Below are 14,616 nucleotides of genomic sequence, written 5' to 3'. Positions count from 1 at the left end.
GTCAGGGTGAGTAACACAAATCTGCAGGCATGAGCTCTGCTGTAACTAAAGAGGGAGCAGAAATATCACATGAGCACTCCTAGAGAAGCTGTAAGGGCATGTGGAACTGAACCAAGCTTAAGATGACAGAACTTTACCCAGGGCCCCATGTACTCCACAATTCTGAAGGCACAAAATGTGCCTCAGAACCCACAGCTTTCACAGAATCATTCCCCAGAATCAAAGTATTAATTTAAAAAAAAATATATTGTGGGGCTGGTTCTCCACTGCCTTGCACCTTTTATCATAATTTACACCTGTAGAAAGTGTGTATTAGCTATGGTACAATAGGATAGTATTTCCTAAACCGCTGAGCATGAATCATAGAAGATTAGGGTTGGAAAAGACCTCGGGAGGTCATCTAGTCCAACCCCCTGCTCAAAGCAGGGCCAACCCCAACTAAATCATCCCAGCCAGGGCTTTGTCAAGTTGGGCCTTAAAAACCTTTAAGGATGGAGATTCCACCACCTCCCTAGGTAACCCATTCCAGCGCTTCACCACCCTCCTTGTGAAATAGTTTTTCCTATTATTCAACCTAGACATCCCCCACTACAACCTGAGACCATTGCTCAGTGGTGTCATCTGCCACCACTGAGAACAGCTTAGCTCCATCCTCTTTGGAACCCCCCTTCAGGTAGCTGAAAGCTGCTGTCAAATCCCCCCTCACTCTTCTCTTCTGCAGACTAAATTAGCCCAGTTCCCTCAGCCTCTCCTCATAAGTCATGTGCCCCAGCCTCCTAATAATTTTCGATGCCCTCTCCTGGACTCTCTCCAATTTGTTCACATCCTTTCTGTAGTTGCGGGGGGGTGCAAAACTGGGACACAATACTCCAGATGTGGCCTTACCAGTGCCAAAGAGAAGGGAATAATCACTTCCCTCGATCTGCTGGCAATGCTCCTACTAATGCAGCCCATTATGCCATTAGCCTTTTTGGCAACAAGGGCACATGATTGACTCATGTCCAGCTTCTTGTCCACTGTAATCCCAAGTCCATTTCTGCAGAACTGCTGCTTAGCCAGTCGGTCCCCAGCCTGTAACAGTGCATGGAATTCTTCTGTCCTAAGTGCAGGACTCTACACTTGGCCTTGTTGAACCTCATCAGATTTCTTTTAGCCCAATACTCCAATCTGTCTAGGTCACTCTGGACCCTATCCCTACCCTTCAGTGTATCTACCTCTCCCCACAGCTTAGTGCCATCTGCAAACTTGCTGAGGGTGCAATCCATCCCATCATCTGGATCTTTAATGAAGTTGTTGAACAAAACCAGCCCAAGGACAGACCCCTGGGGCACTCCGCTTGATACCAGCTGCCAACTAGGCATCGAGCCATTGATCACTACCTGTTGAGCTCGACGATCTAGCCAGTAGAAATATCCACCTTATAGTCCATTCATCCAATCCATACTTTTTTAACTTGCTGGCAAGAATACTGTGGGAGACCGTATCAAAAGCTTTGCTAAAGTCAAGATATATCATGTTCACCGCTTTCCCCATATTCACAGAGCCAGTTATCTCATCATAGAAGGCAATCAGGTTGGTCAGGCATGACTTGCCCTTGGTGAATCCATGTTGAAGGACTAGCTCCAGAGATTCAACTTTCATTAAAATAAAAGTAAGTCTCCAGTTGCTATGGTCGAGAAGAAAACCTTTTAAAATGTGATTCAAATGTAGCCACTGCAGAAAAGTCAGCCTCAGTTTGTAGAGAACCTCAGACGTGAACCGCTTTACTCGTTTTAACGGGTGCTCACATGCCAATGACAACAATTTAGAAGCCAACATTTGGTAAACTATTTCACTGTTTTTCCAAACATGTAAGGAGAGGAAGTATGTTCTGAACGGCCTACCAATGTTTTCAATTTAGCAACATATGGTGGGAGTGAAGAGGATGAGATTGGTTACGTTCTCCTGAAGGTAAGCTCAGCTTTCAAGAGTCTGAGAAATACTGCACTACTGTAACATACTGGCTAAGTGTCATGTACTACCATTCTAACCTGGTAGCATTTCACATCGACTTTGCACAGCTAGAAATTACTACAAAAGAACGTGAAAAAGTAGAAAATAGGGTCTTATGTTTCTAGCCCTCACATTTGTGAGGACAACCTTGGAAACATGAACCAGGAATAACCAATGCATTTTGTCATCCTTTGTCAGCAAACAGCCACAAAATATTACCTAAGACCTGTGAGCTGCCCACGTTTATCTCAATGAGTTGCTAACTATGAAACCTAAATATAAACTATTTTATCACCAACAATGTCACTGCTAATCATTGTAACAAGAACATTAGAGGGATGGAAACATACCACAGCTATGAACTACCCAAGGTGGATTAACAATTTGTTAAATGATTATTTAAATTGAATTTTTTAAAATGTAAATTAAATAAAGTTTATAAAAAAGTAAACCTATTTAAAATTAACATAAGTTGCCAATTTCAGATTTAAGGTTTAAACTTATTATAATCTATTACAATTATTTGAAGTAGCTACCAAAACATTAAGCAGTACACGTTTGCTGCCGAAGTTTTAAAGTCAGCCCATTGAACTAGTGTGGAACTCAATGCCTAAGCAGCGGGAAACAGAGTTTGTTGAAGTGCTAAACCAGCTTTTGAGAGCAATAACCTCTTCTGCAGGAGCAGTGAGAATATTTTCATTTCACTCAACTAGTTCAGTTCAATGATTAGTTCATTCAAAGGTAAGAAACAAGTTGAGAGATGAAAAAGCAGGAAAGCTCGTTTTTCCTCTTCCAATCTATGAATAAAAACTAGGTGTGAGGATGAAATCTACTAGTTCTAAAATCTCAAAGGACATGGTGACCAGAAACAAATTAGTTCAATTTACTAACTATAGATAAAATTATCTACCTATCTAAACTATTTAATAGATTTACTGAACATTTAAGTAAAAAAACCAAAACAAAACCAAAAAAAGCATTCCGTGTTCTGGAAACCTAAGAAAAAAAAGTTTAAGGTAGTCTTTTAGTTATTAAATAAAAGGTAAAATGATGTTTTGTGCATTTTAACTGAATCTGAATTTCCATCCAAACAGAGCTTGACATAGAATCACAAATAAAAATTAACCTAATAAATAAGAAATGTAACATAAAAAAAAGTTAAAATTAAAAATTAAACAAACAGAAGTTAAGCTAATTGCTAAAATAAATGTGAACAGCTCTAGTGTAGCCTCCTGACTAACAAAAAGAAGCACCAAATGTAATGCAAAGAGTAGATCTGGTTGCAAATCAGCATGTTGTAATGGTTACCAACCAATAAGAATCAACATTTCATTAGGGAAATATGTTAATGCAATGTTAAAAAATGTTAATGCAAAACATGATTAAAATTTATTATTTCAATCAGGTTTTCTGCTTGGTGACTTAAATCATGATTAAGATTGGTGATTTAAATTGCTTTGATCTAAATCAATCCATCCTGAAACTCTCTCTCTCTTGTCTTAGGAGGATATTTAATATTGATAGCAGCACCTATACTGATTATTTTTGTATTTAATTAAAATCCTCATTTTAAAAATGTTAAATGAAACTGCTACAGAATTTCCTGTCTGCGTCACAGTTTGCGATGGAGCATAAGCCTTTATCTTACCTGGCGATATAAAGAGCTCTTCTTAAGAATACTGTAGGTCTCAGGACCATATGCCAAACCAGTGAAGTTGACGAGAACTTTGTCGTTGACTTCAATGGGCACAGGATCAGACCCTCAATGCCTCTCTCTTCCAAACTCATTCTCCCGGTCCATACACAAGCAAAAGGGGGCAATTTACGCTTTGTTTTCAACACTAATGTGGCTAATGCCTCATATTTAAGAATACTTTTTTACTAGGGCTGTCAATTAATCGCAGTTAATTCACGCGATTAACTAAAAAAAAAATTAATCGTGATTAATCGCACTGCTAAACAATAGAATACCAATTGAAATGTATTTAATATTTTTGGATATTTTTCTACATTTTCAAATATATTGATTTCCGATACAACATAAAATACAAAGTGTACAGTGCACATTTTTATTACGAATATTTGCACTGTAAAAATGATAAATAGTATTTTTCAATTCACCTCATATAAATACTGTGGTGCAATCTCTTTATCGTGAAAGTGCAACTTACAAATGTAGTTTGTTACATAACTGCACTCAAAAACAAAACTAAGTCCACTCAGTCCTACTTCTTGTTCAGCCAATTGCTAAGACAAACAAGTTTGTTTACATTTACAGGACATAATGCTGCCTGCCTCTTACTGTGTCACCTGAAAGTGAGAACAGGCGTTTGCATGGCACTTTTGTAGCTGGCACTGCAAGGTATTTACGTGCCAGATATGTTAAACATTCGTATGCCCCTTCATGCTTCGGCCACCATTCCAGAGGACATGCTTCCATGCTGATGACACTTTTTTTTTTTTTTATTTTTTTTTAAAAAGTGTTAATTAAATTTGTGATTGAATTCGCTGGTGGAGAATGGCATGTCTCCTGCTCTGTTTTACCCGCATTCTGCCATATATTTCATGTTATAGCAGTCTCGGATGATGACCCAGCATATGTTGTTCGTTTTAAGAATACTTTCACTGCAGATTTGACAAAACGCAAAGAAGATACCAATGTGAGATTTCTAAAGATAGCTACAGCACTTGACCCAAGGTTTAAGAATCTGAAGTGCCTTCCAAAATTTGAGAGGAACGAGGTGTGGAGCATGCTTTCAGAAGTCTTAAAAGAGCAACAGTCTGATGCAGAAATGACAGAACTGAACCACCAAAAGAGAAAATTAACCTTCTGCTGGTGGCATCTGACTCAGATGATGAAAATGAACATGTGTTAGTCCGCACTGTTTTGGTTCGTTATCGAACAGAACCCGTCATTGGCATGGATGCATGTCCTCTGGAAGGGTGGTTGAAGCATGAAGGGACATATGAATTTTTAGTGCATCTGGCACATAAATATCTTGTGACACCGGCTACAACAGTGGCATGCAAACACCTATTGTCACTTTCAGGTGACACTGTAAACAAGAAGTCGGCAGCAAATGTAAACAAACTTGTTTGTCTGAGCGATTGGCTGAACAAGAAGTAGGACTGAATGGACCTGTAGGCTCTAAAGTTTTACATTGTTTTATTTTTGAGTGCAGTTATTTTTTGTACATAATTCTACATTTGTAAGTTCAACTTTCATGATAAAGAGATTGCACTACAGTACTTGTATAAAGTGAATTGGAAAATACTATTTCTTTTGTTTTTTACTGTGCAAATATCTGTAATAAAAACTATATAAAGTGAGCACTGTACACTTTGTATTCTGTGTAGTAATTGAAATAAATATATTAGAAAATGTAGAAAACATCCAAAGATATTTAAATAAACGGTATTGTATTAATTGTGCGATTAATCGCACAATTAATTTTTTTAATCACTTGACAGGCCTACTTTTTACCCATTGGCACCGACAGTCAAACCAATAATTGGTCTGTTACACAGAGGGTCCAGTATAGATTATCACTGTTCATTCTAATCTTAAAGATAAAATCGGATACCAGACCTATCACTGACTTGAAAGGAAAAGGAATCCCATCTTAAAGGATGAACTAGGTCAGTGGCAAACTCAAAATGATCCTGCAGTGCAGAGGCAGCATACTTCTAGTGGATCACTGCCCTGCTGTGGGAAGGGCTCTGCTAATGAATTCTCAACACTATCACAACACTCACAAATATAAAAACAGACTGATCGTGGGAAGGAAGTGATTAGTTACAGAATGCAACTGGGAGATTCTGAATGCATAAACTATCAAACAAGAACTCCTCTTAACCTACTAAGAAAAGAAGGCTGTCCCTAAAAAGAAAAAGCTTTCCTTTGATTAGTAATACAGACAGTCTTGGATTTGACATCTAAGTTTAAAGTTCTGTCTTTTGAGTGAGAGAGAAAACTTAAGTCCTTTTCAAAAGAGCAGAGCCTTGTATTTGACTAAATTCTTACTCAGGACATTCTGGCTACCTAAATATCTGCTAAAGTTTTCATTGTGCAAGAAATTTTTCACTTTCTGAACCAACTTGTTGGCTGACATTGCTATGCGCTTTTGAACTACCATGTTCCTTCCCAGAGATAGCTCCATTTCAGAGTGATAATGATCCCTATGTATAGTCCGTACACTTGGTTGACAAAAAACCATATTGTGAAGAGTATCCTTTAGAATGAATGTGCTATATATACGTAAGACGTTTGATCTATGTTCTTGATTTAATGATTATTTAGCAGTTCTTTACACTTGTTCCTCAGCCTGGTAGCTACTCTAATAGTAACACTGATACCTTTGAATCTCAGAGCAAAAAGCTTACCCCCTTCTTCAGGCTTTTGTTTGCTCCCCTCCTGTGATTTACTGCAAAAACCTCTCTTGATCTTCAGATCCATTCGTTTAGTTGGTCTCAGAATTGAGGGAACATTCCTTTCCAGCATCTTAGTAGCTCTGCCTAGAAATCAGAAGAAAGGGGCGGTAATGGGCTGAACAGAATCCAAAAGGTAACTCAAAAATTTTCAAAGCAATCCAAGTAACCATGCAGATTTTAGAGTACTTAGAAGAGTTGAGCTTTAAACAGAAAACTGTTCTAAACTTTAATTACAGTAGACCTGGTTATCCATTACATTGAGATAGATTTTTTTAAAATATATGAACACATATGCAAGCACGTGTTTATACGAGGAAATTAGAAAAAAATAAAAACCTAATGCGTAAGGTGGGACAGACCTCTGGACTTATAACAGAGACTGACAGAAAAAAAGAAAGTTTGATATCTCAACACTTCACCTGATCTTGACCATACTCTTACATAAAACTGCAGCATGGAAGCACTTTCCTAAACACTGACCCTGTAGGTATCATGATTACACGCCATTAGTGCTTTCAGATGCCTCACTTTCAATCCAGGCAATGCCACTTAAAGGAAGTGCACCAGGTTTTCACCAGGCTTGTCATACTCCAAAACTAAGGGTATGTCTACACTACGGAATTAGGTCAAATTTATAGAAGTCCATTTTTTAGGAAGTGATTTTATACAGTCGATTGTGTGTGTTCCCACTAAGCGCATTAAGTCGGCGGGGTGCGTCCACAGTACTATGGCTAGCGTCGACTTTTGGAGGGTTGCACTGTGGGTAGCTATCCCACAGTTCCCGCAGTCGCTGCCGCCCATTGAAATTCTGGGTTAAGCTCCCAATGCCTGATAGGGCAAAAACATTGTCACGGGTGGTTTTGGGTACATGTCGTCAGTCGCCCCTCCCTCCGTGAAAGCAACGGCAGACAATCGTTTCACGCCTTTTCTCCGTGCGGGTGCCATACTGCTTTCAGCAGACGGTGCAGTAGGACTGCTAACCGTCGTCATTGAACCACCGCTTCCGCTGCAACTCTGCTCTCCTGGTGCCATGAATTCACCTCGCAGCTCCTCTATATGACTGTTGTCATCCACTGCTTCCGCTGCAACTCTGCTCTCCTGCTCTTGTCTCGCCATACCATGGCAAGCGTGCAGCCCGCTCAGCTCACCGACACCGCTGCTGTTGTGTCCTGGTGCTGCTGGCAGCAGACGGTGCAGTAGGTCTGCAAAACTGGTCATCCAACCACCGCTTCCGCTGCAACTCTGCTCTCCTGCTCTTATCTCAATAGCGAATTTCTCCATGTTGGCTGTCATGGGCTCCCACTTCCGCTGCAACTCTGCTCTCCTGAATCCACCTCACAGGTCCTCTCGTCGTTCTCTATAAATATCTATTCTCGTGGCATCCGTCGTCAGCCACCGCTTCCGCTGCAACTCTGCTCTCCTGCAGACTCCATACCACGGCAAGCATGGAGCCCGCTCAGATCAGCACGGCAGTTATGAGCATTGTAAACATCTCGCGCATTATCCTGCAGTATGTTCAGAACCAGAACCTGCAAAGGCAGGAGAGGAGGCGACAGCAGCGGAGTGACAAGAGTGATGAGGACATGGACACAGACTTCTCTCAAAGTACGGGTCCCGACAATTTGGACATCCTGGTGGCAATGGGGCAGGCTCATGCCATGGAACGCTGATTCTGGGCTCAGGAAACAAGCACAGACTGGTGGGACCACACAGCGTTGCAGGTCTGGGATGATTCCCAATGGCTGCGAAACTTTCGCATGCGTAAGGGCACTTTCATGGAACTTTGTGACTTGCTTTCCCCTGAGGTGCAAGAATACCAAGATGAGAGCAGCCCTCACAGTTCACAGGTCAGTGGCAATAGCCCTGTGGAAGCTTGCAATGCCAGACAGCTACCAGTCACTTGGGAATCAATTTGGAGTGGGCAAATCTACTGTGGGGGCTGCTGTGATCCAAGTAGCCAACGCAATCACTGAGCTGCTGCTATCAAGGGTGGTGACTCTGGGGAATGTACAGGTCATAGTGGATGGCTTTGCTGCAATGGGATTCCCTAACTGTAGTGGGCGATAGACGGAACCCATATCCCTATCTTGGGACCGGACCACCTTGGCAGCCAGTACATAAACCACAAGGGGTACTTTTCAATGGTGCTGCAAGCACTGGTGGATCACAAGGGACGTTTCACCAACATCAACGTGGGATGGCCGGGAAAGGTACATGACGCTCGCATCTTCAGGAACTCTGGTCTGTCTGGACAGCTGCAGCAAGGGACTTACTTTCCAGACCAGAAAATAACCATTGGGGAAGTTGAAATGCCAATAGTTATCCTTGGGGACCCAGCCTACCCCTTAATGCCATGGCTCATGAAGTCATACAGAGACACCCTGGACAGTAGTCAGAAGCTGTTCAACTATAGGCTGAGCAAGTGCAGAATGGTGGTAGAATGTGCATTTGGACATTTAAAAGTGCGCTGGCAAAGTTTACTGACTTGGTTAGACCTCAGCAACACCAATATTCCCATTGTTATTACTGCTTGCTGTGTGCTCCACACTATCTGTGAGAGTAAGGGGGAGACGTTTATGGCAGGGTGGGAGGCTGAGGCAAATCGCCTTGCTGCTGACTATGCACAGCCAGACACCAGGGCGATAAGAAGAGCACAGCAGGGTGCGCTGCGCATCAGAGAAGCTTTGAAAACTGGCCAGGCTACGGTGTGACAGTTCTGTTTGTTTCTCCTTGATCAAAACCTGCCCCCTTGGTTCACTCTACTTCCCTGTAAGCCAACTGACCTCCCGCCTTCGATCACCGCTTGCAGAGGCAATAAAATAATTGTTGTTTCAAATTCATGCATTATTAATTTGTCACACAAATAGGGGGATAACTGCCAAGGTAGCCTGGGAGGGGTGGGGGAGGAAGGAAGCACCAGGTGGGGTGCTGGAGGAGGGAAGGACAAGGCCACGCTGCACTTCAAAACTTATTGAATGCCAGCCTTCTGTTGCTTGGACAGTCATAGAATCATAGAATATCAGGGTTGGAAGGGACCTCAGGAGGTCATCTAGTCCAACCCCCTGCTCGAAGCAGGACCAATCCCCAATTAAATCATCCCAGCCAGGGCTTTGTCAAGCCTGACCTTAAAAACTTCTAAGGAAGGAGATTCTACCACCTCCCTAGGTAACGCATTCCAGTGTTTCACCACCCTCCTACTGAAAAAGTTTTTCCTAATATCCAACCTAAACCTCCCCCACTGCAACTTGAGACCATTACTCCTTGTCCTGTCCTCTTCTACCACTGAGAATAGTCTAGAACCATCCTCTTTGGAACCACCTCTCAGGTAGTTGAAAGCAGCTATCAAATCCCCCCTCATTCTTCTCTTCTGCAGACTAAACAATCCCAGTTCCCTCAGCCTCTCCTCATAAGTCATGTGTTCCAGTCCCCTAATCATTTTTGTTGCCCTTCGCTGGACTCTCTCCAATTTATCCACATCCTTCTTGTAGTGTGGGGCCCAAAACTGGACACAGTACTCCAGATGAGGCCTCACCAGTGTCGAATAGACAGGAACGATCACGTCCCTCGATCTGCTCGCTATGCCCCTACTTATACATCCCAAAATGCCATTGGCCTTCTTGGCAAAAAGGGCACACTGCTGACTCATATCCAGCTTCTCGTCCACTGTAACCCCTAGGTCCTTTTCCGCAGAACTGCTGCCTAGCCATTCGGTCCCTAGTCTGTAGCTGTGCATTGGATTCTTCCGTCCTAAGTGCAGGACCCTGCACTTATCCTTATTGAACCTCATCAGGTTTCTTTTGGCCCAATCCTCCAATTTGTCTAGGTCCCTCTGTATCCTATCTCTGCCCTCCAATGTATCTACCACTCCTCCCAGTTTAGTATCATCCGCAAATTTGCTAGGAGTGCAATCCACACCATCCTCCAGATCATTTATGAAGATATTGAACAAAACCGGCCCCAGGACCGACCCCTGGGGCACTCCACTTGACACCGGCTGCCAACTAGACATGGAGCCATTGATCACTACCCGTTGAGCCCGACAATCTAGCCAGCTTTCTACCCACCTTATAGTGCATTCATCTAGCCCATACTTCATTAACTTGCTGACAAGAATACTGTGGGAGACCGTGTCAAAAGCTTTGCTAAAGTCAAGAAACAATACATCCACTGCTTTCCCTTCATCCACAGAATCAGTAATCTCATCATAGAAGGCGATTAGATTAGTCAGGCATGACCTTCCCTTGGTGAATCCATGCTGACTGTTCCTGATCACTTTCCTCTCCTCTAAGTGCTTCAGGATTGATTCCTTGAGGACCTGCTCCATGATTTTTCCGGGGACTGAGGTGAGGCTGACTGGCCTGTAGTTCCCAGGATCCTCCTTCTTCCCTTTTTTAAAGATTGGCACTACATTAGCCTTTTTCCAGTTGTCCGGGACTTCCCCCGATCGCCATGAGTTTTCAAAGATTATGGCCAATGGCTCTGCAATCACATCCGCCAATTCCTTTAGCACTCTCGGATGCAACTCGTCCGGCCCCATGGACTTGTGCACATCCAGCTTTTCTAAATAGTCCCTAACCACCTCTTTCTCCACAGAGGGCTGGCCATCTACTCCCCATGTTGCGATGCCCAGCGCAGCAGTCTGGGAGCTGTCCTTGTTAGTGAATACAGAGGCAAAAAAAGCATTGAGTACATTAGCTTTTTCCACATCCTCTGTCACTAGGTTGCCTCCCTCATTCAGTAAGGGGCCCACACTTTCCTTGGCTTTCTTCTTGTTGCCAACATACCTGAAGAAACCCTTCTTGTTACTCTTGACATCTCTTGCTAGCTGCAGCTCCAGGTGCGATTTGGCCCTCCTCTGGGGTGAAGTGCTTGGGTGCCCGGAGGGCTTCCCCCCCGCGTTCTTGGGGGTCTGGGTGAGGAGGCTATGGAACTTGTGGGAGGAGGGCAGGTGGTTACATAGGGGCTGCAGCTGTGGTCTGTGCTCCTGCTGCCTTTCCTGCAGCTCAGCCATATGCCACAGCATATCAGTTTGATCCTCCAGTAGGCTCAGCATTGCATCCTACTTCCTCTCATCACGCTGCCACCACCTCTCCTCTTGTTCCCGCCTCCTGTCCTCGCGTTCACATAAAGCATTTTATGCTTTCCTGGACTCTGACATTGCTTCCCTCCACGCATTTTGCTGAGCTCTTTCAATGCAGGAGGACTGCATGAGCTCAGAGAGCATTTCATCGCGAGTGCATTTTTTTTCTCGCCTTATCTGTGCTAGCCTCTGGGACGGAGATGATAGGGGGAGTGTTCAAACATTTGAGCTGCACACAGTTCTAGGGGTGCTCCTACCACTGCCCCACCCCTGTACGTGTACTCCTGCAAGAGGGGAGTCTCATGCAACAGGGATGACGATTTAGGGGACGAGGAAGATGAGGAGGAGGGTGAAACTGTTCTCCCGGACAGCCAAGAACTGTTTATCACCCTGGATCCAATACCCTCCCAACCCTCCCAAGGCGGGCTCCCAGACCTTGAAGGCGGAGAAGGCACCTCTGGTGAGTGTACCTTTGTAAATATAATACATGGTTTAAAAGCAAGCATGTTTAATGATTAATTTGCCCTGAAGACTTGGGATGCATTCGCGGCCAGTACAGCTACTGGAAAAGTCTGTTAACATGTCTGGGGATGGAGCAGAAATCCTCCAGGGACATCTCAATGAAGCTCTTCTGGAGGTACTCCCAAAGCCTTTGCAAAAGGTTTCTGGGGAGGGCAGCCTTATTCCGTCCTCCATGTAGGACACTTTACCACGCCAGGCCAGTAGCACATAGTCTGGAATCATTTCATAACAAAGCATGGCAGCATATGGTCCCGGTGTTCGCTTGCATTCAAGCAACATCTGTTCTTTATCTCTCTGTGTTATCCTCAGAAGAGTGATATTATTCATGGTCACCTGGTTGAAATAGGGGAATTTAATTAAGGGGACATTCAGAGCTGGCCGTTCGCCTGTGGCTGAAAAGAAATCCTCCCCGCTGTTAGCCACACGGTGGGGGGAGGGGTGAAGCGATCATCCCAGAGAATTGTGGGGGGGGAGGGATGAGGGGGGGGTGTTAAGCTGTGCTGCACGTTAACCCGAAAACTGCAGCCCCTCCTTTTAAATGGTCAACCCATTTTAAGTGGCCAACCCAATGGGTGCTTGGTATGGGAAATGAGGGCGCTGCTGTTTGAAAACATTCCCACATGTTATGAAGGTTAAAGAAGCCAAAAGACTGTGGCTTACCACGGCTGCCTGCAAGCTGAATTCTGTTGCCTGGCCCTGCGTGTATGATCTCTCACACCAAACCGGCAGGCCCTCAATACAAGAGGCAAAATGCGACCTTGTACCAAAACCACATGTACTATGTAATGTTATAGCTTGGTTCACCGTGAAAGAGTCTACCCATTGTTCTCTAAAATGTGTCTTTTTAAACACTTCTCTCCCTTTTTTTCCTCTCCAGCAGCTGCAAATGTTTGAACACTCCCCCTATCATCTCCCTCCCAGAGGCTAGTAAAGATAAGAAGGCGAAAAAAACCGCACTTGTCATGAAATGTTCTCTGAGCTCATGCAGTCCTCCCGCATTGCGGCTGTTTGCCTCTTTGGTAGGCTTGCCTGAGCTCCTTAATTTTCACACGGCACTGCTGCAGGTCCCTGTTATAGCCTCTGTCCTTCATGCCCTTGAAGATTTTTTAAAATATTTTGGCATTTCGTCTTTTGGAACGGAGTTCTGATAGCACAGATTTGTCTCCCCATACAGTGATCAGATCCAGTACCTCCCGTTCAGTCCATGCTGGAGCTCTTTTGCGATTCTGGGACTCCACGGTCAGCTCTGCTGATGAGCTCTCCATGGTCACCTGTGCCACGCTGGCCAAACAGGAAATGAAATTCAAAAGTCATAGAATCATAGAATATCAGGGTTGGAAGGGACCCCAGAAGGTCATCTAGTCCAACCCCCTGCTCGAAGCAGGACCAATTCCCAGTTAAATCATCCCAGCCAGGGCTTTGTCAAGCCTGACCTTAAAAACCTCTAAGGAAGGAGATTCTACCACCTCCCTAGGTAACGCATTCCAGTGTTTCACCACCCTCTTAGTGAAAAAGTTTTTCCTAATATCCAATCTAAACCTCCCCCATTGCAACTTGAGACCATTACTCCTCGTTCTGTCATCTGCTACCATTGAGAACAGTCTAGAGCCATCCTCTTTGGAACCCCCTTTCAGGTAGTTGAAAGCAGCTATCAAATCCCCCCTCATTCTTCTCTTCTGCAGACTAAACAATCCCAGCTCCCTCAGCCTCTCTTCATAAGTCATGTGCTCTAGACCCCTAATCATTTTTGTTGCCCTTCGCTGGACTCTCTCCAATTTATCCACATCCTTCTTGTAGTGGGGGGCCCAAAACTGGACACAGTACTCCAGATGAGGCCTCACCAGTGTCGAATAGAGGGGAACGATCACATTCCTCGATCTGCTCGCTATGCCCCTACTTATACATCCCAAAATGCCATTGGCCTTCTTGGCAACAAGGGCACACTGTTGACTCATATCCAGCTTCTCGTCCACTGTAACCCCTAGGTCCTTTTCCGCAGAACTGCTGCCTAGCCATTCGGTCCCTAGTCTGTAGCGGTGCATTGGATTCTTCCATCCTAAGTGCAGGACCCTGCACTTATCCTTATTGAACCTCATCAGATTTCTTTTGGCCCAATCCTCCAATTTGTCTAGGTCCTTCTGTATCCTATCCCTCCCCTCCAGCGTATCTACCACTCCTCCCAGTTTAGTATCATCTGCAAATTTGCTGAGTGCAATCCACACCATCCTCCAGATCATTTATGAAGATATTGAACAAAACCGGCCCCAGGACCGACCCCTGGGGCACTCCACTTGACACCGGCTGCCAACTAGACATGGAGCCATTGATCACTACCCGTTGAGCCCGACAATCTAGCCAGCTTTCTACCCACCTTATAGTGCATTCATCTAGCCCATACTTCCTTAACTTGCTGACAAGAATACTGTGGGAGACCGTGTCAAAAGCTTTGCTAAAGTCAAGAAACAATACATCCACTGCTTTCCCTTCATCCACAGAACCAGTAATCTCATCATAAAAGGCGATTAGATTAGTCAGGCATGACCTTCCCTTGGTGAATCCATGCTGACTGTTCCTGATCACTTTCCTCTCAT

General features: G+C 44.2%; 1 protein-coding gene across 1 annotated transcript in view; it reads right to left on the bottom strand.

The window, feature by feature from the left end:
* FAM162A (family with sequence similarity 162 member A) overlaps positions 1 to 14,616 on the bottom strand; it is a 38,096-nt gene that overhangs the window by 17,945 nt on the left and 5,535 nt on the right. Inside the window, exon 2 of the mRNA XM_074975277.1 lies at positions 6,376 to 6,507. Coding sequence (XP_074831378.1) covers positions 6,376 to 6,507 — 132 coding nt within the window. The remainder of the gene's footprint in view (positions 1 to 6,375; positions 6,508 to 14,616) is intronic.

Source organism: Natator depressus, chromosome 1 (assembly GCF_965152275.1).
Source record: "Natator depressus isolate rNatDep1 chromosome 1, rNatDep2.hap1, whole genome shotgun sequence".
In the NCBI taxonomy this organism is placed as follows: domain Eukaryota; kingdom Metazoa; phylum Chordata; order Testudines; family Cheloniidae; genus Natator; species Natator depressus.
The sequence above is the reverse complement of the archived record's forward strand: the minus strand, read 5'-3'. Positions and strand labels throughout refer to the sequence as shown.